The sequence below is a fragment of the Ranitomeya imitator genome, chromosome 4, assembly GCF_032444005.1.
Source record: "Ranitomeya imitator isolate aRanImi1 chromosome 4, aRanImi1.pri, whole genome shotgun sequence".
In the NCBI taxonomy this organism is placed as follows: domain Eukaryota; kingdom Metazoa; phylum Chordata; class Amphibia; order Anura; family Dendrobatidae; genus Ranitomeya; species Ranitomeya imitator.
The window spans coordinates 281,330,018-281,357,434 of NC_091285.1; the positions used below are offsets into that span (position 1 = coordinate 281,330,018).

Genomic DNA, 27,417 nt, shown 5'->3' on the forward strand with positions numbered 1-27,417 from the left:
GTGAATGACCTGTAGTTACCTCGAGCTGTGGTGATGCGCCCTCTGCTGGATGTCCTCATATGAACTCGAGCCTGGGAACTTTTCAGAATATTTTCCCACGGAAAATATCCCATATCCCATATCCTTCCAAATATTATCTGCATGTGAATCTGCACCCTACTATTCATCTGTCTCCACACCCTCCATGCATATAACTGCACGTGATACTTGACTATTGCACTTAAACACACGGGCTGATGACCGGATCATGCAGCTTTATATGAAAATCCCTATTTATTATAATTGCCAGACCTGAAATAACAAGCACTTTTAACCTATTGTGTCCCCCCATTTCCTTGTAGATTGTAAGCTTGCGAGCAGGGACCTCACCCCTAATGTCACTGTTTAAATTGTCTTAACTTGTACTGAATTTATTGTCTGTACATGTCCCCGCTTAATTGTAAAGTGCTGCGAAATTTGTTGGCGCTATATAAATAAAAATTATTATTATTATTATTATTATTATTATTACAACAACCTGTGTATTTATTTCATTAAAATACTTTGTGACAATGTGTGTGTGTTTTTTTTAACTATTTCTTACTATTGGATTAATAATGGATAGGTGTCATAATTGATGCCTCTCCATTATTAATCTGGCTTAATGTCACCTTACAATAGCAAGGTGACATTAACCCTTCATTACCCCATATCCCACTGCTACACAGGAGTGGGAAGAGAGAGGCTAAGTGCCAGAATCGGCGCATCTTCCAGATGTGCCTTTTCTGGGGTGGCTGGGGGCAGATGTTTTTAGCCAGGGGGGCAATAACCATGGACCCTCTCCAGGCTATTAATATCTGCCCTCAGTCACTGGCTTTCCCACTCTGGTGCAGAAAATTGCGCGGGAGCCCACACCAATTTTTTCCGCGATTTAACCCTTTATTTTAATAGCTAGAGCCACCAAATTTAACATACAGACACTTCTTCCATTACTAAAGATAAATATGTAATAAAAGAAGGGAAATGAGATGGTTTACTGTATGTAAACCATGCGTTAGGGCTAGCGGAACGCACCGAGTAGAAATAGATATTTATTATAAATGGTGCGTTCGCAGCCCGGGGTCCACCCTGCAGGGAGAACCTGCTGCAAGTGAATGGTGGCACTGTTTGGCGGTATAGACTAGCTCTGTTACCTCACAGAGCAGCCGCGAGAGGAAAGCACTGCGCCCTGTTAGCCTCACAGGAGCACAAGCTTACTGCCAAGCTGATAGCAGTCTGTGGTTAAACAACATGCAATCTCCTCACCGGAGAAGCCGGTATTCTAGGGGCTTATTTCAGCCGGGTCCCTGAACACTCATACAATCTCCTCACCGGAGGTGCCGGTATTCTAGGGGCTTATTTCAGCCGGGTCCCTGAACACACTTATGCATAACCACACTGGCGCAAAGCACATATGACTTGATACTAGCGCATGGCCGTGCGGCCATGCGAGCCTTAAATAGTTGCAGCATGTTTAGGACCTTACAAAGAAGGACCAATGGAGTGCTGCAGCACCTGAGCATGTGACCCTGGATCTCCACTGAGAAATCTCGCCCTGGGCATGCTCAGAGTGCAAAGCAGGATTTAGTCCTAGCAGCTACAAGGACCTTAGCTGCAGTATCTGATCATGTGACCCTCGATCTCCACTGAGAGATCTTACTCTGGGCATGCTCAGAATGTGAAAAGCAGGACTTAGCCCCAGAAGCGTCCGCTCGCTGCTGCCCAGCACTGACTTCAATGGGAGCAGCAGGAAATGCAGCAGTAACTCTTAGCACAGAGTCAGACTGAGCGAGACGCTGGGATCGACGTCTCCGCTGAGCAGGCTCCACTGCGGCAGGAGAAGAATGAGAGACCGCAGCGGAGATGGCCCGAGATTCCCCCTGTGCAGAGGCAGGAACTCGACCCCTAACACCATGTCTCATATCATGTTGGGTTTCAGAAGGTGATAGGAAAAAGCCGGCAATTGAATTACCGGCATTTCTGCTGTCTAGCGCTGTATGATATATTAATATATATATGTATATATATATATATACCGGTGTATATATATATATGTGTTTCACTAATATATATATATATAGACAGTATATATGTTTTTGCAATTATTTGAGCCCATGGATCCATTGTATGTCCGTATTGCACGCCTGCGAGAAAATCTCGCAGTACGGATGCCATATGGATTACATACGGAGGATGCCATGCGCAAAATACGCTGACACACCGTGCCTACGGATGACATACGGATCACTATTTTGGGGACTTTTGTGCGTATTATGGCCATGAATAACAGACCGTATTTTCATACGCTGAGTGTGACGCCGGCCTTAGATGGATGTATTCCTGTTTCGCAGAACTCACTGCAGTAAATTGGAAGCAGCTGTAAGGCTATGTACCCAGGATGAGCTTTTGGTGAGCTTTTTATGTTGCAGATTCAGTTCCATTTGCAAAATTAGGTTATTTTCATTTTTTTCATTGTGTTTTTGAGTGTGTTTTTTTTCTTGTTTTTTTGTGTTTTTGACACTGTGGTTTTTGTCTCTTGTTATGTCATGTTATAAATTGAACCTGTCAGGCCCCCGTTCTCACAGAACCACTGTCGGTTGCATCTACATATATAAATTCACTGTCTCTGTATTACATTACGCACATAAACGGATGTTTAGAAAAAGTATTCCTAAAGTTCCATTATGATATGTAAATGAGGACTTTGACTAGTGGATGGGGTGTTAGTGTCCCCAGACCAGTCGGCCCACTTAGCATATTATCTCACCCATGTGGGCATGATAACTTATAAGCGCCGTCGTCATCACTAACGCTATACTTACCTCACTTATGTGTGCGGCTCCTTTTCCTCACTGTATTCATCCTCTGAACCTGGGTGTACGTGCAGTGCTTCAGAGAGAAGCACTGCACATAATCGAAAATGCAGAAGACTTCCAATCATGCACAGTGTGCCTAACTGAAGCCGACACACGTACACTGGCTTCAGAGGATGAATGCAGCGAGATAAAGAAGCCGCGCAAATGCGTGAGGTAAGTATAGCGCTAGCGATGACACCAGTGCTTGTAAATTATGTTATCACGCCCTCAGGGGTGTGGTAATATTCTAAGTGGGTTGACTAGTCTAGGGACACTAACGCTCCATTCACTAGTCAAAGTCCTCATTTACATATCATAACTGGACTTTAGAAATACTTTTCTGTTTATGTGCGTAATGTAATGCAGAGACTGTTAAGCAGAGAGTATATATATGTAGACGCAACTGCTGGTGGTTCTGGGTGCACGGGGATCTGACAGGTTCCCTTTAAATTAAGCTGCTTTGTTTTTGATACCTCTTGGTATATGGCATTAACAAAACTTTATTGATACAGTTATTTGCAGATTACATGCATTTTTAATTCATTTCCGCCGTGGAAATACACCAAAAGTGGATATGTGATTTTTACCTGCTCATTTGCCATATCTTATGCAATTTGATGGGGAAAATCCGCAAATAAAAACTCAGTGTAGTCGCAAGAGAAATTGACATGTTGTGGATTTCAAACACAGCAGGCCAGTTTACACCACGTAAAAAACCACAGTAAGGCCGGGGTCACACTAGCTATGAAAACGGACAAGTACTATGCGAAAAAACATCGCATAGCACTCGGGCCAGTATTCATTTATTGGGCAGCTTACATTAGCATTTTTTTCTCGCCCATTTTCAACGTGGGAGTGAAATCGCAGCTAAGCCTATAAGCCTATGGGTGCAAGTGAGACAACGCACATCACTCAGATATCATCCAAGTGATGTGCGTTATACGCTGACCCCGGCAATGAAGGAGATGTAGAAAAGTAATTTCTCCGCCTCCTCTACAGCTGTGCTCCAATCCGCTCTGGGCTAGAGGCCCGAAGCACAGACGCATGACACTCGGCTCCCGCTCGCACCAGAGCAGGAGCCGAGGGTCATTAGCATGTTGCATCGGATACTCTTGCATCGGATGCCATGCGCTAGTCTGACCCCAGCCTAAGGGCCCCTTTTCACTTGCGAGGAAAACGGACGAGTGCAATACGATAAAAAATCGGATTGCACTCGGACCAATGTTATTCAATAGATGACATTTAATTTGCGATTTTTTTCTCAGCCGAAATCGGACTAAGAAAAAAATCGCAGCATGCTGCTTTTGGCTTTGATTCTCGGACGAGACTCGCCAATGCAAGTCAATGGGTGCGAGAAAAAAAATGCACAGCACTCGCACCATGCGAGTGCTGTCCGATTTTTACGCACCGGTGTCCTTTAAAAAGCCGGCAATTCAGCGCAGTGTACAGTAAAATCACACTGACAGGTTAGATTACAGTAGATATATACACATAGAATAGGTATATATACATATATATGTCAGGGAGACACCTATATATATATTTATATTTAATGCAGCGCTAGATAGCTTAAAAGCCGGTAATTCAATTGCTGGCTTTTGCTATCTCCTTCTCAAACCCGAGATGATATGAGATGAGATATGGGACGAGACTGATCATCGGAAGGTATGGGATATTGTTGTTTTTTTATTTCACCTTTTTTACAGAACGAGGGTCTTCAGGTGAATTACCAGGATAATAAAATATTACAAAAACCTATGTCTTTATTTCATTAAAATACTTTGTAATAATGTGCGTGTGTGTGTGTGTGTGTTGTTTAACCATTTCATACAATTGGATTAATAATGGATAGGTGTCATAATTGACGCCTCTCCATTATTAATCTGGCTTAATGTCACCTTACAATAGCAAGGCGACATTAACCCTTCATTGCCCCATATCCCACCGATACACGGGATTGGGAAGAGAGTGGCCAAGTGCCAGAATAGGCGCATCTTCCAGATGTGCCTTTTCTGGGGTGGCTGGGCGCAGTTGTTTTTAGCCGGGGGGGGGGGCAATAACCATGGACCCTCTCCAGGCTATTAATATCTGCCCTCAGTCACTGGCTTTACCACTCTGGCGGAGAAAATTGCGCGGGAGCCCACATCAATTTTTTCCGCGATTTAACCCTTAAATATAGCTAGAGCGCCCAAATTTTGCACATATACACTACTAACGGTAGTGTGGAATATGCAAAAAAAAATGGGATATGAGATGGTTTACTGTATGTAAACCATGTCTCATATCATGTCGGGTTTGTGAAGGAGATAGCAAAAGCCGGCAATTGAATTACCGGCTTTTAAGCTATCTAGCGCTGTATTAAATATAAATATATATATATAGGTGTCTCCCTGACATATATATATGAATATATACCTTTTCTATGTGTATATATCTACTCTAATCTAACATGTCAGTGTGATTTTACTGTACACTGCGCTGAATTACCGGCTTTTCATAGGAGACCCCTGCGTAAAAATCGGACAGCAATACGGATGTCATATGGATGTTGCGATAAAAAAATCGCATGACACTCGCATGATACTCACATGACAATCGCATACGTTACATCCGTTTTTTCGGTCCGTAAATCGGACCGTTTTTTTTCTAGCAAGTGGAAAGGAGCCCTAAGAATGAGATTTCTATTTCACATACACTTTACTGGAACTATCATGCATTGTGTTTTTTGCACAACGAAAATACACAGCATCAAAAATTCATCATGGGAAATTAACTTTAAAGAACATTTACCTGTATCTGCTTGACATTTTTCTCTACAATTGGCTAGGTATACATTCTAGGACACCCTTTCCTGACACTGGGAGGTGGAAGTAATGCAGTTCACTTGAAACAATAATTTGTAAATCTTCACTTTTTATTTCAGATTTGTTGTTTTTTTGCTTCTCAGTGTTGATTTCTTTCACCATTAGGTGTCAGCATTGCTTGCAGCTAAGTGCAGTGTCAAGTCAACCCTTGTCCTGATGTAAATGAGCTACATAGCCAGTATGACATTTATTAAATGTGGTTATGTGGCTTTATGACATTTTTCTGTAAGGCCTCTTTCACACTTCCGTCGGTACGGGTCCGTCGCAATGCGTCGGGCCGATGTACGGACGCACGTTGTGAATTTTTTTGCACGACGTGGGCAGTAGATGCAGTTTTTCGATGCATCCGCTGCCCATTCTGCAGTCCGGGGAAGAGGGGGCGGAGTTTCGGCCGCGCATGTGCGGTCAAAAATGGTGAACGTGACAGACAAAAAACGTTATATTGAACTTTTTTGTGATGACGGTCCGCCAAAACACGACGGATCCGTCGAACGACGGACACGACTTGTGGCAATCCATTGCGATCCGTCGCTAATACAAGTTTATGGGCAAAAAACGCATCCTGCGAGCACATTTGCAGGATCCGTTTTTTTGCCCTAAATGACGGATTGCGACGGATTGCAAAAAACGCTAGTGTGAAAGTAGCCTAAGACTTAATTCACATGGCATATTAATAATACTCTCATAGAAAATGATTTGCCTCTACTGTACTTCTGTATGCCTTTTTCTGTCTTCTTACAGGAAATAATTGGGGAATACTGTATTGGATGTTGCACGGAAACATTGCTTGTAGTGGAGAAAATCTCCGTAAATATAGTAAATACAGTACTACAAAGAGCCTGTTCTTATTATTACATTTCTAATATGAAAACTGCATGACAGTTTTGTGATAGCTGTATAGTCAGCTACAATAATACTTTTGGTTTCAATTACCTGATTATAGCTCATTTGCCAAATTCCTTTGACAAGAGACCATTCACAACAATATACAGGGACAAGAGTGAGTAAAAAATGGTTGTGTTTTATTTTTGAAGTGGAGGGAAAACCTTAAGGCTATGTGCACACGTAGGAAATATGGTGCAGAATTTTCTGCACTAAATCTGCATCTGCAGATTTGATGCAGTTTCTGTGCAGTTTCTGTGCAGTACAATGTAAATCAATGTGAAAAAAAAAAGCTGTGCACATGGTGCAGAAAAATCTGCTGCAGAAACGCTGCAGAACTGCACAAAAGAAGTGACGTGCACTTCTTTGAAATCTGCAGCGTTTCTGCGCAGATTTTTCTGCACCATGTGCACAGCTTTTTTTTTCACATTGATTTACATTGTATCAAGATACAGATACAAAAAACAGATATACACAATCTCGGCCAGCAGCATTCTCATAATTGCTTCTCCATTGCTAATATCCAACCGTATAAATAATAGTGGACAAATATATATAGCTACCAAAAAATGAGTATAAAATACCCACAGACCACTATAGCGAGAGATGTCATAAAATCAATAAAGTTTATTGAATAATTCATTTAAAATTAATACATAGTACCATGTGCAAATTTTCAAAGAGAACAAGACAAAGACCATGTACAGTGAAGATGTCATACATAGCTGAAATATTTAACATATAGCATTGAAAACCCTAAGTAATGAATCTACCCCATGTGAGATTCCCAAAGACATCCTATAAAGTAATGGTATATATATAGTACCTGGACGATGAGACTCATAACATGCAGGGCACTAATAAAGGTATGAAACAGGTTCAATGCTTACCCATAATGGTGTATCACTGCACCGGAACGCCCCGACGCGCGTTTCGCCCACGTGCTTTATCAAGGGGAGTGTGTTACTTACCCCCGCGCTGCCTCCTTAAATACCCCCCAAGAGATAAAGTCAGCCAGTAAGATGTCTCGCATGCGAAGACGCCCCGCCATGCCCTCACGTGCATCGGGTACGGCGTTCATCTCCGGTACGCGCTGAAGGAAATCCCTCATTGATGTCATATAACGCGACCGGAGATTCATAATAGCCTTAGCCGATGCAAAGGCAGGGCGACGAGCGAGTGCGCATGCGCATACCAGCGCCATTTTAAAGAAGTCCCGAGGAGGGAGCCATATTGTTATGTCCCATAGTGTAAAATGAAGGAAAAGGAAAAAGAAAAAGAAAAAGGAAGAAGAAAAAGGAGGAAAAAGAGATGGTAGGAAGGTGCGCATGCGCACATATCAGCAACCTTAAAAAGTCCGCCCAAATGAATACCCGCGCAAACCCTAAAATACCATATACAAAGTGCAGCCGGAAATTCATAATAGCCTTAATCAAATAAGTACCAGCGCAAGTCCTAAGATACCATATACAAAATGTAGCCGAAAATTCATAATAGTCTTAGTCGATGCAAAGACCGGGCGACAAGCAAGTGCGCATGCGCATACCAGCGCCATTTTAAAGAAGTCCTGAGGAGGGAGCCATATTTTTATGTCCCATAGTAATGGAAAGGGAAAGATCTCTCGCTATAGTGGTCTGTGGGTATTTTATACTCATTTTTTGGTAGCTATTGATTTACATTGTACTGTAAATCACAGTGCAGTTCTGCTGCGTTTCTGCAGCAGAAAAATCTGCAGCAGTTCTGCACCAATTCTGCACTAAATCTGCATCGTGTGCACATACCCTTAGGCTATTGTTGTGAATTCTGTGGTCACAAGTGGTATTGCAGTCTCTGGGCGTCCTCCCTCAGGTGTTTTGGTGAGCTCGTTGGCTGCCTTGCTATTTAGCTCCACCTGAGTCTGTCTTCCTTGCTCCTTGTCAATGTTCCAGTGTTGGATCTGAGCTACTGCATCTTTCCTTGGGCCTGCTGCTCTGCTAGATAAGTGCTTCTAGTTTGTTTTCTGTTTTTTCTGTCCAGCTTGTTATTATCTTTTGCTGGAAGCTCTGAGAAGCAAAGGGGTGCACCGCCGTGCTGTTAGTTCGGCACGGTGGGTCTTTTTTGCCCCTTTGCGTGGTTTTCGTTTTAGGGTTTTTTGTAGACTGCATAGTTCTCTTTGCTATCCTCGCTCTGTCTAGAATATCGGGCCTCACTTTGCTGAATCTATTTCATTCCTACGTTTGTCTTTTCATCTTGCTAACAGTCATTATATGTGGGGGGCTGCCTATTCCTTTGGGGTATTTCTCTGAGGTAAGTCAGGCTTGTATTTCTATCTTCAGGCTAGTCAGCTCCTCAGGCAGTGCCGAGTTGCATAGGTAGTGATAGGCGCAATCCACTGCTGCTTCCAGTTGTGTGAGGACAGTTCAGGTACTGCAGTCTACAGAGATTCCACGTCTCAGAGCTCGTCCTATTGTTTTGGGTTTTTGCCAGATCTCTGTATGTGCGCTGATTACTGCACGCTGTGTTGCCTGATTGCCAGCCATAACAGTACAAGGAGCCAATTCAATGATTTCCAATAGAGGGAAAAAAGAAATCCTGACATCATTTTTTTTTCTTAGCTCTGTCTTCAGTCTTTTTTTTCCCCTAGACATTAGAGTGCTTCAGGACACAGCTGTGGACATGGATATTCAGGCTCTGTGCTCCTCAATGGATAATCTCGTTGTAAATGTACAAAAGATTCAAGATACTATTGATCAGAAATCGATGCTAGAACCAAGAATTCCGATTCCTGATTTGTTTTTTGGTGACAGAACTAAGTTCCTGAGCTTCAGAAATAATTGTAAGCTATTTTTGGCCTTGAAACCTCATTCTTCTGGTAATCCTATTCAACAGGTTTTGATTATTATTTCTTTTTTGCGCGGCGACCCACAGGACTGGGCGTTTTCTCTTGCACCAGGAGATTCTGCATTGAGTAATATTGATGCATTTTTCCAGGCGCTGGGATTGCTTTACGATGAGCCTAATTCAGTGGATCAAGCTGAGAAAAATCTGCTGGCTTTATGCCAGGGTCAGGATGATGTAGAACTATATTGTCAGAAATTTAGAAAATGGTCAGTACTCACTCTGTGGAATGAATCTGCACTAGCGGCTTTGTTCAGAAAGGGTCTCTCTGAAGCTCTTAAGGATGTAATGGTGGGATTTCCTATGCCTGCTGGTTTGAATGAGTCTATGTCCTTGGCCATTCAGATCGGTCGTCGCTTGCGCGAGCGTAAATCTGTGCACCATCTGGCGGTATTGTCTGAGAGTAAGCCTGAGCCTATGCAGTGCAACAGGACTATGACTAAAGTAGAACGGCACGAACACAGACGTCTGAACAGACTGTGTTTCTATTGTGGTGATTCTACTCATGCTATTTCTAATTGTCCTAAACGCACTAGGCGGTTCGATAGCTCTGCCGTTATTGGTACTGTACAGTCCAAATTCCTTTTGTCCATTACCTTAATGTGCTCTTTGTCATCATATTCTGTCATGGCGTTTGTGGATTCAGGCGCTGCCCTGAATCTGATGGATTTGGATTATGCTAAACGTTGTGGATTTTTCTTGGAGCCTTTGCGGTGTCCTATTCCGTTGAGAGGAATTGATGCTACACCTCTGGCCAAGAATAAGCCTCAGTACTGGGCCCAGCTGACCATGTGCATGGCTCCTGCACATCAGGAAGTTATTCGCTTTTTGGTACTGCATAATTTGCATGATGTGGTCGTGTTGGGGTTGCCATGGCTACAAACCCATAATCCAGTATTGGATTGGAACTCTATGTCGGTAACCAGCTGGGGTTGTCAGGGAGTACATGGTGATGTTCCATTTTTGTCTATTTCGTCATCCATTCCTTCTGACATCCCAGAGTTCTTGTCGGACTTTCAGGATGTATTTGAAGAGTCCAAGTCTGATGCCCTTCCTCCGCATAGGAATTGTGATTGTGCTATCGATTTGATTCCTGGTAGTAAATTCCCTAAGGGTCGTTTATTTAATTTGTCCGTACCTGAACACACCGCTATGCGCAGTTATGTGAAGGAGTCCCTGGAGAAGGGACATATTCGCCCATCGTCGTCACCATTGGGAGCAGGGTTCTTTTTTGTAGCCAAGAAGGATGGTTCGCTAAGACCGTGTATTGATTACCGCCTTCTTAATAAGATCACTGTTAAGTTTCAGTATCCCTTGCCATTGATTTCTGACTTGTTTGCTCGGATTAAGGGGGCTAGTTGGTTTACTAAGATTGATCTTCGTGGTGCGTATAATCTGGTGAGAATCAGGCAGGGAGATGAATGGAAAACGGCATTTAATACGCCCGAGGGTCATTTTGAGTATCTGGTGATGCCGTTCGGACTTGCCAATGCTCCATCTGTTTTTCAGTCTTTTATGCATGACATTTTTCGTGAGTATCTGGATAAATTCTTGATTGTTTACTTGGATGACATTTTGATCTTCTCAGATGATTGGGAGTCTCATGTAAAGCAAGTCAGAATGGTTTTCCAGGTACTGCGTGCTAATTCCTTGTTTGTGAAGGGATCAAAGTGTCTCTTCGGTGTGCAGAAAGTTTCATTTTTGGGGTTCATCTTTTCCCCTTCTACTATCGAGATGGATCCGGTTAAGGTTCAGGCCATCCAGGATTGGACTCAGCCGACATCTCTAAAAAGTTTGCAGAAATTCCTGGGCTTTGCTAATTTTTATCGTCGCTTCATCTGTAATTTTTCTAGCATTGCCAGACCATTGACCGATTTGACCAAGAAGGGTGCTGATTTGGTTAATTGGTCTTCTGCTGCCGTGGAAGCTTTTCAGGAGTTGAAGCGTCGTTTTTGCTGTGCCCCTGTGTTGTGTCAACCTGATGTTTCTCTTCCGTTCCAGGTCGAGGTTGATGCTTCTGAGATTGGTGCAGGGGCGGTTTTGTCACAGAGAGGTTCTGGTTGCTCAGTGTTCAAACCATGTGCTTTCTTTTCCAGGAAATTTTCTGCTGCTGAGCGTAATTATGATGTGGGCAACCGAGAGTTGCTGGCCATGAAGTGGGCATTCGAGGAGTGGCGTCATTGGCTTGAGGGTGCTAAGCATCGCGTGGTGGTTTTGACTGATCATAAGAACCTTACTTATCTTGAGTCTGCCAAGCGCTTGAATCCTAGACAGGCCCGTTGGTCGTTATTTTTTGCTCGTTTTGATTTTGTGATTTCATACCTTCCGGGCTCTAAAAATGTGAAGGCGGATGCTCTGTCTAGGAGTTTTGTGCCCGACTCTCCGGGGTTATCTGAGCCGGCGAGTATCCTCAAGGAAGGAGTCATTGTGTCTGCCATCTCCCCTGATTTGCGGAGAGTGTTGCAGAAATTTCAGGCTAATAAACCTGATCGTTGTCCGGCCGAGAAACTGTTCGTCCCTGATAGGTGGACTAGTAAAGTTATCTCTGAACTTCATTGTTCGGTGCTGGCCGGTCATCCAGGAATCTTTGGTACCAGGGAGTTGGTTGCTAGATCCTTTTGGTGGCCGTCTCTGTCGCGGGATGTGCGTGCTTTTGTGCAGTCCTGTGGAATTTGTGCTAGGGCTAAGCCCTGCTGTTCACGTGCCAGTGGGTTGCTTTTGCCCTTGCCGGTCCCGAAGAGGCCTTGGACACATATTTCGATGGATTTCATTTCTGACCTTCCCGTTTCTCAAAAGATGTCTGTCATTTGGGTGGTCTGTGATCGCTTTTCTAAAATGGTCCATCTGGTGCCCTTGGTTAAATTGCCTTCCTCCTCTGATTTGGTGCCTTTGTTCTTCCAGCATGTGGTTCGTTTGCATGGCATTCCTGAGAATATTGTTTCTGACAGAGGTTCCCAGTTTGTCTCAAGGTTCTGGCGAGCCTTTTGTGGTAGGATGGGCATTGACCTATCTTTTTCCTCGGCCTTCCATCCTCAGACTAATGGCCAGACCGAACGAACCAATCAGACCTTGGAAACATATCTGAGATGTTTTGTTTCCGCTGACCAGGATGATTGGGTGTCATTTTTGCCGTTGGCTGAGTTCGCCCTTAATAATCGGGCCAGCTCGGCTACCTTGGTCTCTCCATTTTTCTGCAATTCTGGGTTCCATCCTCGTTTCTCTTCAGGACAGGTTGAGTCTTCGGACTGTCCTGGTGTGGATTATGTGGTGGACAGGTTGCAGCAGATCTGGACTCAGGTAGTGGACAATTTGACCTTGTCCCAGGAGAAGGCTCAGCTTTTCACTAATCGCAGACGCCGTGTGGGACCCCGACTTCGTGTTGGGGATCTGGTTTGGTTATCTTCTCGTCATATACCTATGAAGGTTTCCTCTCCTAAATTTAAACCTCGTTTTATTGGTCCGTATAGGATTTCTGAGATTCTCAATCCGGTGTCTTTTCGTCTGACCCTCCCAGACTCCTTTTCCATACATAATGTATTCCATAGGTCGTTGTTGAGGAGATACGTGGCACCTATGGTTCCATCTGTGGAGCCTCCTGCCCCTGTTTTGGTGGAGGGGGAATTGGAGTATATTGTGGAGAAGATTTTGGATTCTCGTGTCTCTAGACGGAAACTCCAGTATCTGGTCAAATGGAAGGGTTATGCTCAGGAAGATAATTCCTGGGTTTTTGCCTCTGATGTCCATGCCCCAGATCTTGTTCGTGCCTTTCATGTGGCTCATCCTGGTCGGCCTGGGGGTTCTGGTGAGGGTTCGGTGACCCCTCCTCAAGGGGGGGGTACTGTTGTGAATTCTGTGGTCACAAGTGGTATTGCAGTCTCTGGGCGTCCTCCCTCAGGTGTTTTGGTGAGCTCGTTGGCTGCCTTGCTATTTAGCTCCACCTGAGTCTGTCTTCCTTGCTCCTTGTCAATGTTCCAGTGTTGGATCTGAGCTACTGCATCTTTCCTTGGGCCTGCTGCTCTGCTAGATAAGTGCTTCTAGTTTGTTTTCTGTTTTTTCTGTCCAGCTTGTTATTATCTTTTGCTGGAAGCTCTGAGAAGCAAAGGGGTGCACCGCCGTGCTGTTAGTTCGGCACGGTGGGTCTTTTTTGCCCCTTTGCGTGGTTTTCGTTTTAGGGTTTTTTGTAGACTGCATAGTTCTCTTTGCTATCCTCGCTCTGTCTAGAATATCGGGCCTCACTTTGCTGAATCTATTTCATTCCTACGTTTGTCTTTTCATCTTGCTAACAGTCATTATATGTGGGGGGCTGCCTATTCCTTTGGGGTATTTCTCTGAGGTAAGTCAGGCTTGTATTTCTATCTTCAGGCTAGTCAGCTCCTCAGGCAGTGCCGAGTTGCATAGGTAGTGATAGGCGCAATCCACTGCTGCTTCCAGTTGTGTGAGGACAGTTCAGGTACTGCAGTCTACAGAGATTCCACGTCTCAGAGCTCGTCCTATTGTTTTGGGTTTTTGCCAGATCTCTGTATGTGCGCTGATTACTGCACGCTGTGTTGCCTGATTGCCAGCCATAACAGGCTATGTTCATACTGGGCACATTTGTTGTTTTGTTATGCCAATTTTCAGCTGCTTTTTACAATACCAGCAAAACCAGATTTCAGCAATCACATGCACACATTGTTTTTTTTGTCATCAGTATTTTGTGCTTTGCATGCTGATTTAGACATAGAGAATGTCACTTCTTTCAGCGTTTTTTCATTGTTTTTCACTCAGTGACTTGAATGGGTGGTGAAAAAAATGCAGGTATAATCTTTTTGCAGCAGAGAAGTCAAGGACAGCAGGATGTAAACTTACAGTTTGCTACTGCTGCATCTAGATTGCAGGTTGCATGGTCGCATGATGCGACCATACAGCCTGTCATCCAGTAGAGACACTGAACACCGTCTGCTATTGCTGCTCAGTGTCTCACAGTGAACTCCTACAACCTTCCTGACAGCATTTCGAGCTTGAGAACTAGAGATTGGCAGACACCTGGATGTTCGGGTCCGGCAGGTTCGGCCAGACAGTTAAAAAAGTTCAGGTAGCAGAACATTACCTGAACACAAACCCCATTCACTTGAATAGTGGTCCCGAACATCCAGTATTTGCCATGCTGTCATGTGCGGTCAGATAGTGTGAGTGCACAGGTATAAAGTTTACTTCCGGTCACTGGTGTCAGCTGATGGGACTACTGCTCCCATCAGCTGGCGCCTGCTGCCGCTAATAACAGTGAGTGCAGAAGCAACTGATAAGAGTACAGCCTGCACTGTAAATAAATAATTAAAAAAAAAACCTGCATGGCTTCCTCTGTATTTTTGAAAAATATTTAGAATTGAGAGTCCTCAGTGGTTGATACCTTTTAATTACTAACTGAAAAGATGGTAACAAACTGCAAGTTTTTGAGACTACTCAGGCCTCTTCATCAGACATAGATTCAAGATTCAAGATTCAAAGAAGCTTTATTGGCAGGACCAAATACACATCAGTTTTGCCAAAGCAAGTGTATAGAGGCAATAGGGATAGGGACTGAGGGGATGTTGGGTAGGAGCTGTGGGGGGAGGTGGATGGGGCAGATCCAGGGTGGGGGCTATAGTCCATGGCATAGGGGAGGTGGATGGGGCAGGTCCATTGTGGGGGCTATAGTCCATGGCATAGGGGAGGTGGATGGGGCAGGTCCAGGTTGGGGGCTATAGTCCATGGCATCATAGTTCTTTCTCGCAGTCTATGACATTCGCTCACATACCGCGCTGCTATCTCCACTGCTCTCTCTTCTTCTCCCAGCAAGATATATGTTTTCTCTTCCTCCTTCATGGTGATGAAGTCTGGGAAGAGATGTGAGAGTCTCCTGAAGTGAGTGTCCCTCACTGCTGAGTATTTGGAGCAGTGTAGCAGGAAGTGGGTTTCGTCCTCTATGGCCTCCTGATCACAGTGTTGGCACAGTCTTTCCTCCCTGGGCTTGTAGCTCTGCCTGTGTCGGCCACATTCGATGGCCAGACTGTGGGCACTGAGTCTATATCGGCTCAGGATCTGGCGGTCTCTGGGGTCCGGGAGTTTCTCCAGATAGGGGGCCAGTCTGTAGTCTCTCTGTAGGCTCCGGTACATGGTCAGTTTCTGTGAGCTGATGATATCATTCTTCCAGTCACTGACATACCTCTCCTGGCCTTCATCTGCCATCTTCCTAATTCCGGCTTTTGTCAGGTTGTTGTGATTGGTGTTCTGCTCCGGTTGGGTTTGGCTGGGCTGTTCCGGGGGTTCTGGTTTTTCTGTTTCACCTTCATGTATCAGGGCTTTATGGTGGTGGGAGCTTGGATTGCTCCTATGCAGGTGAGCCCGGAATGACAGCGCCCTCTTTAGAACTGTTAGGTGTAGAGGGAATCTGCCCAGCTCGGCCCGACAAGCACTGTTGGAGGTGCTCCGATGGACCTGGAGAAGGTGCTTGCAGAATTCTAGGTGGAATATTTCTGTTGGACTGGAGTCCCACTTTGACCAGTCTGGGTAGGTGTGAGGACCCCAGACTTCGCTGCCATACAGGAGGATTGGGGCGATGATGGAGTCGAAGATTTTTAGCCAGACCCTCACTGGTGGCTTCAGATGGTAGAGTGTCCTTCGGATGGCATAGAAGGTTTTGCAGGCCTTGTCTTTCAGGGTCTCTATGGCTTGTTTGAAGTTCCCTGACCGGTGAATCTCTAGGCCCAGGTAGGTATATTTGTCCGTTCCTGTGAGGTCGCAGTTGTTGAGGATAAATGATGGGTGTTGGTCTGATCTTCTCTTTCTCCTCTGGAACACCATGGTGTTGGTTTTCTTTAGGTTGACCGGTAGGGCCCAGGTGGAGCTGAATTTCTCTAGGATTTTCAGGTTGTCCTGGAGGCCTTTCTCGGTTGGTGACAGCAGCAGCAGGTCATCTGCATACAGCAGGAATTTCACCTGGGCGTCGTGGAGGGTGAGACCTGGTGCTGAGGAGGATTCCAGGGCGGTAGCCAGCTCGTTGATGTAGATGTTGAAGAGCGTTGGGCTTAGGCTGCAGCCTTGTCTTACTCCGCGGCTCTGCTGGAAAAAAGCCGTTCTTTTGCCGCTCACACTCACGCTGCAGCTGTTCTCGGTGTAGGAGCTTTTGATGACATCGTAGGTCTTTCCTCCTATTCCACTCTCCAGCAGTTTCAGGAATAAGCCCGGGTGCCACACTGAATCAAAAGCCTTTTTAAAGTCCACAAAGCAGGCGTATATCTTCCCATTCTTTGTATTGTAGACGTGTCTCTGAATGAGGCTGTGCAGAGTATAGATGTGGTCAGTGGTGCGGTGGTTCGGCATGAACCCTGCTTGGCTCTTGTTGAGGACGTTGTGCTCGGTGAGGAAGGTGAGGATCCTCTTGTTCAGGATACTGTTGAACAGTTTTCCCAGGTTGCTGCTGACGCATATGCCTCTGTAGTTAGCTGGGTCATACCTGTCCCCACTCTTGTGGATGGGTGTGATGAGGCCTTGGTTCCAGGTACGAGGGAAGTAGCCGGCACTCAGTACAATATTGAAGAGTTTAACCATTGCAGCCTGTATTTCTGGTGGGCTGTACTTCAGCATTTCTGGTAGGATTCCATCTAGGCCACCGGCTTTTCTACATCTTATGGAGGAGAGTCTCTTGGTTACTTCCTGTAGTGTTATAGGTGTATCCACCGGGTTTTGGAAGTTTTTGATTTTTTCCTCCATTGCTTTTAGTTTCGCCATTATGTTTTCCTGTTCTTGGCTTAGTCCTTCCTTTGGAATGTCTTTATAGAGGTCTCTGAAGTATTGGAGCCAGAGGTTGCCATTTTGGATATGGTTGTTGTTTTTCTTGTCTTTGGTGCCCATGTGGTTCCATAGTTCCCAGAAGGAGTTGTCTTGGAGGGCGTCTTGGAGTTGATTGAGCTTGGTAGAGATGTAACTCTGCTTCTTCCTCCTGAGGATGGTTTTGTACTGCTTTTGTATGGAGTCATAGGCTTCCCTCAGACCCAGGTGGTTGGGGTCTCTGTGTTTCTTGTTGGAGGCTGTTCTCAGGGTCTTCCATACAGCTTTACATTCTCTGTCAAACCAGCCATTGACCTGTGTTTCTTTTGGTCTCTTGTAGTCGACTTTTTTAAGGTCAGACAGTCTGGCCATTGCGTAGAATATATTGTTGAGGTCCTTTGCTGCTTGGTTCACTCCCTCTGGGTTTGGCATGTACTCAAGGTTGTAGAAGTGGTGGAGCATCCGCTGTATTTCAGGTCTGCTGGAAGCTTCTTTATATCTTGGTGCCGACATTTTGGACCATTTATAGGATGGAGGCCGGGTGAAGAGGCCGCTCTGCTGTGGCTTCTGAGTGGATGGTTTCTCTGTAGATTTCATGTACAGAAGAAGTTGGCTGTGGTCTGACAGGTGCGTTTGTGGGGTGACTATGAAGGCGCTGACATCTGCCAGGTTCAGGTCTGTAATGGCGTAATCAACTACACTCCTCCCTACATGGGAGTTTAGTGTATACCTTCCTAAGGAGTCACCCTTGCTTCGTCCATTAAGGATATGAAGTCCTAAACTTTTACATACGTTCAGGAGCTTTCTGCCACTTTTGTTGACTGTACTGTCATAGCTGTTTCTCTCAGTGTGTACAGGGTCTTGGCCGTCATTCTCTGCTCCAAGTATGTAGATGTTTCCATCCGTGGTCAGGAAGTCTCTCTCTCTCCCTGTTCTTGCATTGAGGTCTCCAAAGATGAGAACTTTGCCCAGGGCCTGATAATGGGCGGCTTCTCTTTGTAAGATCTCGAAGCAGTCTGGATTGAAGTAGGGGGACTCTGGCGGTGGTATATAGGTGGCACAGAGGTGGACATCAGACTGGCAGGTGAGGATGGAGCTGCTGATTCTGATCCATATGTGGCTGTCTCCTTTCTTCACCGGTTTGATGTACTGGTGGAGCTCCTCTTTATACCAGATCGCTACTCCTCCTGAGCCCCGGCCCTGTTTGATGTTTTTATTTTTCTGGGCATGGACCAAGAATTCCTTGTATCCAATAGGCACCGGGGATTCGTTTTCGGCTCTGGTCCATGTTTCCAGGAGGATCTGAATGTCTATATTTTTCATACTTTGTATAAAATCAGGGTCCTTTGTTTTAGATCCGAAGGTTGAGGCGTTGAGACCCTGGATATTCCAGCTGCTGATTGTAAGTGAAGACATTCTTCTGTGTGGTTTGTGTGTATATACCTTGTAATGAGTATGGCTGTGTGGGACAAACTGGATTTCTGACAGTTTTATAGAAGTGCTTGGTTCCATCCAGTCACATTATTATTCTGCGCAGTGCATTGAGCAGGTTTATTATCTCATTCCTATCTCTGCTCTGCATGTATCTGTGTGGGCTTGGTGGTCTCCTCGGTGGAGGTCTCCACCTCCGATGGTCTGACACTGGGTGAAGAGCTTTGTTTCCAGCTTCAGGAGGTAGCCTTGGGGTTTTCTGCTTTATCGTTCTCGGGGGTCTTTCAGTGTGATTATGGCCACTGTTGAATCCAGGCCCGGGGTCTCTGTTTAGCACGATGTCCTTCAGCTCTTTGGCCAGGAGGCTGACCCCTTGTTTGTTGAGGTGTTTATCATCGTGCAGGTGACTGTTGTTTATGGAGAGGTGTTGTGCCAGGGTCACGTTTGGCACAGTCTTGATCTTTTCAGTCAGTTCTGCATTGATGGCTTGGGTGGTTTGCCTGGGTATGTCCTTTCTTGGAAGCAGCGACGACAGAATGATTTTTCTGTCCCGGAATTTTAGTTTTGCCATCTTTGCCAGGTTGATCAGTTGTTCTGCGATCTGCTGGTCTGGCCGATTGTTTGTACCCGTGTGTATAATAATGTGCTTTGGGTTGGTAAACCGTGGTCTACTGATGACCTCTGTCACCTGTTCAATACTTGCACAGCGGATTGTACGGACCTGTTTTCCTGGGAATAGCCGCTGTGTATTTAGGTACTTCCCATTTGAGTCATAGACTAATACAACATCTGAAGAATCACATATTTATACACAACACAGCATAGAACTGTCATTATGGGAGAGTGATAAACAGTTGTGTCCATAAATTTTGGAACAGTTTCTAGATAAGGATTGAATGTTTTGTTGTCCTCTGATTGGGGTCTGGTTCTGTGTTATGATGCCCCATAAGGTCTGAAGTGCATATTCCTTAATTGATGTAAAAAGACATAAATCCGTGCAACACTTTCATTCCTATACTAAGTGTGTCAAAGGTTGTCATAAATTTATACTCCCAGATTCTCCTGTCTCCCTGAGATTTGAAGTTACCTTTCAGTACAAGTAATTTCGGGTCCATGGTGCTATGATCAACCATACAAAAATGTTTGGCCACAGGTAGATCCATTATTTTTCTCTTATTGTGTGGCGGTGAGAATGTATCCTTGTTCTCAGTTTCTGCCCTGTCTCCCCTACATATAGACCCCCAGTTGGACATTTTTGATAACCAGACAGACAAAACTCACAGCTGGGGCCTGCAGCCGTCAGCTGTCAGCTTCAGCAAGGCTGGTTTTCAGGAATAGAGGGGTTCCCACGCCGTATATTTAAACTATTTAAATAAATAATTAAAAAAAAAGGTGTGAGGGTCCCCCCCATTTTTGACAACCAGCCTTGCTAAAGCAGACAGCTGGGGCTGTTCAGATCCATTATGAACCTGTGTCGGGCAGGTTCATAATGCTATTAATCTGCACATTAACCCCATATCAGCAGATTAATAGCATTTTATCACGTGACAGGTTCTCTTTAACTCAAGCTGTTTTATGACATTTACCTGCATGTGCTTCATACACATTTCTATTAGTGACCGCTTTCTATATTTGTATTGCAATTTATAGTGCTAATATACTCTTATGTGGCAGAATAAGGCTGCCATCACACTAGCAGTATTTGGTCAGTATTTTACATCAGTATTTAGCCAAAACCAGGAGTGGGTGATAAATGCAGAAGTGGTGCATATGTTTCTATTATACTTTTCCTCTAATTGTTCCACTCCTGGTTTTGGCTGACAAATACTGATGTAAAATACTGACCAAATACTGCTAGTGTGACGGCAGCCTAAGAGGCTGATAAACTGCCCTTGAAGATGTAGAAGTCAGTTGGTGCTGGTTCACATTCATTTACTTATATCAATCAGGAAAGGGTTCATACAAATGATTGTTCATTTTCCCTTTCTGGCATACTTCATTATCGGCAGCGCATCCAATGCTTACACAAGGGGATGTGCTGTTGGTCAATGGTAGTTTTTAAGCTTATGTAAACGATGTGTTAATTGAGTGTTCACTGGGTCTTTCTGCAGTCACTCTATGTGACTGCAGACTTGTGAATCCTCACATCATGTGCACTGCGTGCTGTGTGGACTCTGGTGACGGGTGCGTGACAGCAAGTAGGTGGTATGCATGCATGCAGTCACATGTCGACTAGACAGGCTCAAGTGCATTGAGCGAGGCCAGGCATGTCTAGTTGAAATGTGTCTGGAAGTATGCGAAGAATCCTCAGCATTCAATGCACGCAATATTATGATTCACAAGACTGCGGTTACATACAGTGACAGAAGACTTGTAGCCTAAGGCCAAAACACCTCTTAGGATTCAATGTGCACAATGATTGCTCACCACAGGAATAATGAACACAGTGAATTTCCAATTTTGGAGCATTAAAGGGAATCTTTCAGGCTATTCATGCTGCCCAAACCGTGGGCAGCATGAATCACTGCCTGACTGCATGATTGCAGTCAGGTACATTACTCAATAGCCGAACACCAGACTAGTCTGGATCTTCCCAGTGCTGTTGCAGCTGAGTTACATGCTTCTTCCTAACGTGTACGTAGGGAAAGACCTATCAATCACTTGCAGCAGCGCTATGGAGAGACAGATGAGGGCAGAGCCTAACTAGTCTGGTCTCAAACTATGTATCTCGGCCAGATCTTGAAGCAATATTTTCTCTGAAACACTCTAGTATTTCAGAAAATAATATACCTGGTTGTAATCATACAGCCTGTGGTTTAGGCTGCTTGAATTACCTGACTAGTTCTCTTTAAATACAGTTATATGACAGTACAGGTTTAATAAACATATTGACATACCAATACAAAGATACAAATAGATAATGAACACTTATGGAAAGGTACAGCTGTGGCAAAAATTAAGAGACCACTGCAAAATATTCAGTTTGTCTGATTTTTCTCTTTATATGTATATTGTTTAGTAAAATGTATTTTTTCTTTTATTCTATAAACTTGTGACAACTTGTCTCTTTCCAAGCAATAAAGTTTGTATTTTTTTTTCTCTGAAAAGAAGAAAAGGTCAAAATTACAAAAAAAAACCAGTGCTTTCAGACCTAAAATACTGCAAAGAAAGCAAGTTCATAATATTTTAGAATCAATGCTAATGTTTGAACTCAGGAAGAGTTCAGAAATCAATATTTTGTGGAATAACCATGATTTTTAATCACAGCTTTCATGCATCTTGGCATGCTTTCCACCAGTCTTTCACAAAAATTTAAGCCGTTCTTCTTTGCTTGATGGCTTGTGACTATTCATCTTCCTCTTGTTTACATTCCAGAGGTTTTCAATGGGGTGCAAGTGTAGAAATTGCAGGAACGCGGGATGTCGTCACAGACAGGAGGCAGATCAAGAGTTTACAGTTTTAGTTAACAATAAACAGACTCACGCAGGAAGTGATAGATGGCAGGATAGTGATAGGGAATAGGGCAGAACTGGGAGAGTGACAGGTTAGGACAGGGACGAACGATAGTTCAGTAACTAGAGAGGTGAAACTTATCAGACTGTAGTCTTCCTGTGTGCGGCGTCTCAGGGTTCCAACGATGGCACCGACAGCAGCAGCACGTGATGTGTCAATGAAGTCTGTGACGAACGGGGATCCAACAGTGGCACCAACAACAGCGGCGTGTGGTGTCTTGACGTAGTCTTTGGGGAGAGAGCAACTTTCCAGTGCCCACGTGTGTCTGACACGGTACTGAGTCCAACATATAAAAAACGCTGAAACGAGACTTCGCTCCGCAGTGTACACTGATCCTGGGTTCATGAGCACGAGCCTAGACACCAGTCTCTCATGGTTTCGCACACCCGGTACAATATCCGGCGTCAAGTCTGAGTCACCTCAAGGCTTGGAGGATGGCGGGGGATTGCCGGTTAGTCGTCCACCAGCGGTGGACCTGTATGCTTGGAAACTGCCGAGTCGGTCTGTACATACGGATCGCTCTGCCTTGTCAGCGGACACAGCACCCGACTCACCGCTCAGCTTTCCCGCCCCTCTCCCGCACGCAGTGTTAATTATCTCAGCCCCGCCTACTACAGTCACATGCAAGGGTTCGTCCTGGAATGAATGTCTTCCCCCCTGCAACATGGGTGACAGCCCTGGCAATTCCGGACCCGGCGTGAGAAAGGTACCCCCGTACTGGTTCTTCCTCTAACACAGGTCGGGACTGGGCTGTCTATGACAGAGTTTTGATGTGGTGGTCTCTTAATTTTTGCCAGAGCTGTAATTGCATACAGTGGACACAGAACAGGGATAATAAATATATTGATATTATAGTTAATGGGATAGGGCCACAGAGATGTCACAGCACAAAGATCATTGTGTCAGCATTATAGTACAAACATAATAACAGCGATATAATAATGCAGAGAGCAAACTCCTGGATTCTGATATTGCAACTTGTTTGCAATTGAAGTAGTTGTACACAGTCAAGAAGGTGGAAACACCGCTGAGTCAAGTCACAAATGCTGTCTTGTGAAGTGACTATGCCTTATCCCTGCTAAATATGACATGATTGACATCTCTGAGCACAAGCTATTTCCTATCCTCCGAGACATCAGGCAAGCCACATGGGGTGAGAATAAGGTGTGGACAGCTTAAATCAGCAGTGCCTAAAACTGTGCAACTTGTTCGCCTACAGTGATAGTGGCCATTAATCATTTTCTTCAAAATCATACATTAAATTGGACTATTAAGGACACCATTTGGAGACTTCAAAAACTGTGATTCTGTGGGCAATTTTGTGCATAGTAATTTAACAATTCTTTGGATGAATTAATATGTATATTGCCATTTATAACATTAAAGCTCTTGTATTTTTAGTGTATGAATGTTGTGGGCTCAGGATACCCTTGTCAGCAAAGCTGTGCTATTAGCTCGTTCTATATTGTTTTATAGGGACTTTGTGGTTGGAGCGTTCGCTATTTCAGAATGACTTTGAGGTTTTTACTGTTGCATCGGAAAGGCTTTGGCTGCTGCATCGCATCTTTGCTCTAGTACAATTCCTTGGCTAAGCTGTACTGTAACTGTAGAAACAGGTTAATTATGTGACTAACTAATGCAGAAGCTGAGAAGTTACTAAACGCCAAGGTAATGATTCTGCAATTAATAATCAACTCCTCTTTTTTTTTGTTATTTCCAGGAACTCGAAAGGAAAAAAAGACTTGCAAGGTGGTTTTCACTGAGCAAGAATTAAGGAAACGACTAACTCCAAAGCAATATCATGTCACCCAAGAAAAGGGGACAGAAAGGTGAGATAGATCATATGAACTTAGCATTTGCTGAAATGTAAGCAAGATGGGGTAGATTTATCAATACTAAAATACTGTCTTAGACCGGTTTCACACCTCCTGATATTTCCAGTACCGGAAAATCCGGTACCGGAGATATCCGCGTCTGTGTGTCAAACGTGTGGCAGCTGTGTGCCGCATCAGGACCACACGGACGGCTGCCGGGAAGCAGCGCTACAATAAGCGCTGTCCCCCTGCGTGTGGTGCTGAAGCTGTTAATGAAAGAAAAAAACGATGTGGGGTCCCCCCTATATTTTACAACCAACCCAGCAAAACTCACGTGCGGGCTGCTATTCTCAGGCTGGTAAGGGGCAATGGATATGGACCCCCCCCAGCCTAAAAAATGCAGCCCACAGCTGCCCAGAAAAGGCGCATCTATTAGATGCGCCAATTCTGGAGCTTTGCCCGGTTCTTCCCACTGCCCTGTTGTGGTTGTATATTTGGTAATGAGGGGTTAATGTCACCTTCCTATTGTAAAGTGACATTAAGCCACCTTAGTAATGGAGAGGTGTCAATAACACACCTATCCATTACTAATCCTACAGTTGTTAAAGGGTTAATAAAACACAGGAAGAAAAAAGTCTTTTAATGAAATAAAACAATACACACACTTTTTCCATCTTTATTGTTCGGCCATTCCAAGCAAAGCCATTGTTCTCTGGGACTCAAATTAACTCTTCAGCGTGGTAAAATCATTTGAGTTCATGCCGCCAGGGTGCGCAGCTTCGGTGATGTCACCGCTAGTCACTGAAGCTCTGCTCCAATCATTTAATTCATTCCCCAGTCGTTTACAGCCGGGAGCGGTCACATTAGCAGCGCTTCCGGTTGTAAAATGTAAATGCCTCCAGATATGGATTACTGCGTGGGACTTGACTGTACTGCGGACAAGTATGGCTATATTGTTGTTTTTTAATTTTATGATTTATTACAGGAGAACGATTGCTTCGCTTGGAATGACAGAACAATAAAGATGGAAAAAGTGTGTGTATCATTTTATTTCATTAAAAGACTTTTTTCTTACTGTGTGTGTGTTTTATTAACCCTTTAACAACTGTAGGATTAGTAATTTAGAGGTGTCTAATAGATGTGCCTTTTCTGGGCAGCTGCAGGATGCTTTTTTTAGGCTGGGGGGGCATATATCAATGGCCCCTTTCCGGCCTGAGAATAGCAGCCCGCACCTGTGAGTTTTGCCGGGTTGTGTTATGATCAGGTGGCCTTGGAGCAGCATGAAAACTTTCTCTGGAGTAGGTGATAACTATACGGACCGCAAACCCTGATCTTAACACCGCAACTAGAAGTAGCCGTGGGGTGTGCCTAACAAAACCTAGACACCTCGACACAGCCGGAGAACTAAATACTCCTAAAGATGGAAATAGGAAAACTATCTTGCCTCAGAGTAGACCCCCAAAGGATAGGCAGCCCCCCACAAATAATGACTGTGAGTTGGAGAGGAAAAGACACACGCAGGCAGAAAACAGGCTTAGCAAAGGAGGCCACTTCTAGCTAAATAGAAAAGGACAGGACAGGATACTAAGCGGTCAGCACAAAAATACTACAAAAATATCCACAGCAGAAAATACAAAACTCCACCACCTAACTAAAGATGTGGAGAGTATAACTGCAACTCCAGAGAATCCAACCAGACTGAGAAAAGCAACTGACACAGTCAAAGCTGGAGCAAATAGAAACAAAAGATCAGCACTGAAAATAAGCACACAGCAAGTGTGCTTCAGAAAAAGAAATAAACACTTATCTTTGCTGAACTGGCAGCTAGGCAGGTGAGGCCAGGCAGAGATCCAATACTTCCAAAGAAACATTGACAACTGGCCAGGGCTAAAGAATCCTGCACACTTAAATATCCCAGTCAGAACAGCAATTAGCAGATACACCTGGCCAGGACTGTGACTCGGAGACTACTGCATTCCCAGCTACAACCACTGGAGGGAACCCAAGAGCAGAATTCACAACAGGGTTGGTTGTCAAATATAGGGGGGACCCCACGCCATTTTTTTTTCTTTCATTCATTGTCCCCTGCTCACCAGCAGAGCATGGTACAGTGGATGAAAGCCGGCTTCAGCACCACACGCAGGGGAACAGCGGCTTACAGTAGCACTGCTTCCCCTGTGGCCATCCGTGCGCACGGAGGACAGTGTACACTGTTCTCCGTGTGCATGTGTGTGGCACATTTTGCGGGCCGTGTGTCCGGATGAAAATGGACATGTCTGCATGTTATGCACACGGACTCACAGTCTGTGAAAACACGCTGACATCTGCATAGACCCATTCATTTTAATGGGTCTACGTGTGTCTCCGGTATGTGAGAAAACTGTCACTACACCTATCGAAGGCACTGACGTGTGAAACAGGCCTTAGACAGTGCAATCTTTATCACATTGATTGATAGCGAAACAGCCGGTTCCTATATATAATAAAACTTAGCTTTTATTGAATACTCATAAAAGAAAAAATACCAAACACAATAGTGCAAAAAAGTGCCAGGTGCAAACAGACAGACACAAAATACGCTAAAAGATCACCGCCAAGAAATTATAACCGCTATAGTATTATTTTTCGGTTATTCCAATACCACATTTTTTTGGTAACTTACTATATATTTTGCAGGGTCCCCAGCCCTTAGTTTTCATCAAAATATATCTATATCTTTTCATGTAAGTACCAATAGGTCAAACAACCTTAATCTCATAAAAGGTATGGCCAAATGGGAATAAATCCTAAATCAACACTTCTAAACAACCTTAGTGGCGACGGTGATAATGATCAGTAGCAGCATGCTCATACAAAAAAGAGATCAAACAGTAACATATGGCAACCGTGCAGACTGAAGTAAAGTTTTTAGCACTCCTTTTGTCCTCAGATCCCAAAGGGTACATATCTTAATACATGCTGTCACGTGCACATTTTAAAATAAACATTCTATCATGTTATACTCATCTGCCTTCTACCGATCATTTGTCTGAACCGGTGTGGCCTGAGTCAGAAAGAGGACCTTCTTAGCGGTTTCTCCTTAGAAAGTATATCCGCATTCTTTCTTATAGGTCCATCTGCATGAATAGTGCCTCCCAACGCGTTTCATTCTATTCCAAATCATCAGGGGATAGTGTCACCTTCATGAATCACACGTGAGCATTGTGCAGATGAGTATAACATGATAGAATGTTTATTTTAAAATGTGCACGTGACAGCATGTATTAAGATATGTACCCTTTGGGATCTGAGGACAAAAGGAGTGCTAAAAACTTTACTTCAGTCTGCACGGTTGCCATATGTTACTGTTTGATCTCTTTTTTGTATGAGCATGCT

General features: G+C 44.4%; 1 protein-coding gene across 3 annotated transcripts in view; it reads left to right on the top strand.

The window, feature by feature from the left end:
• MSRB3 (methionine sulfoxide reductase B3) overlaps positions 1-27,417 on the top strand; it is a 374,121-nt gene that overhangs the window by 204,509 nt on the left and 142,195 nt on the right. For all 3 annotated transcript variants that reach the window (XM_069764687.1, XM_069764685.1, XM_069764686.1), the window contains one exon: positions 23,949-24,057. In XM_069764687.1, the coding sequence (XP_069620788.1) occupies positions 23,949-24,057 (109 nt within the window). The remainder of the gene's footprint in view (positions 1-23,948; positions 24,058-27,417) is intronic.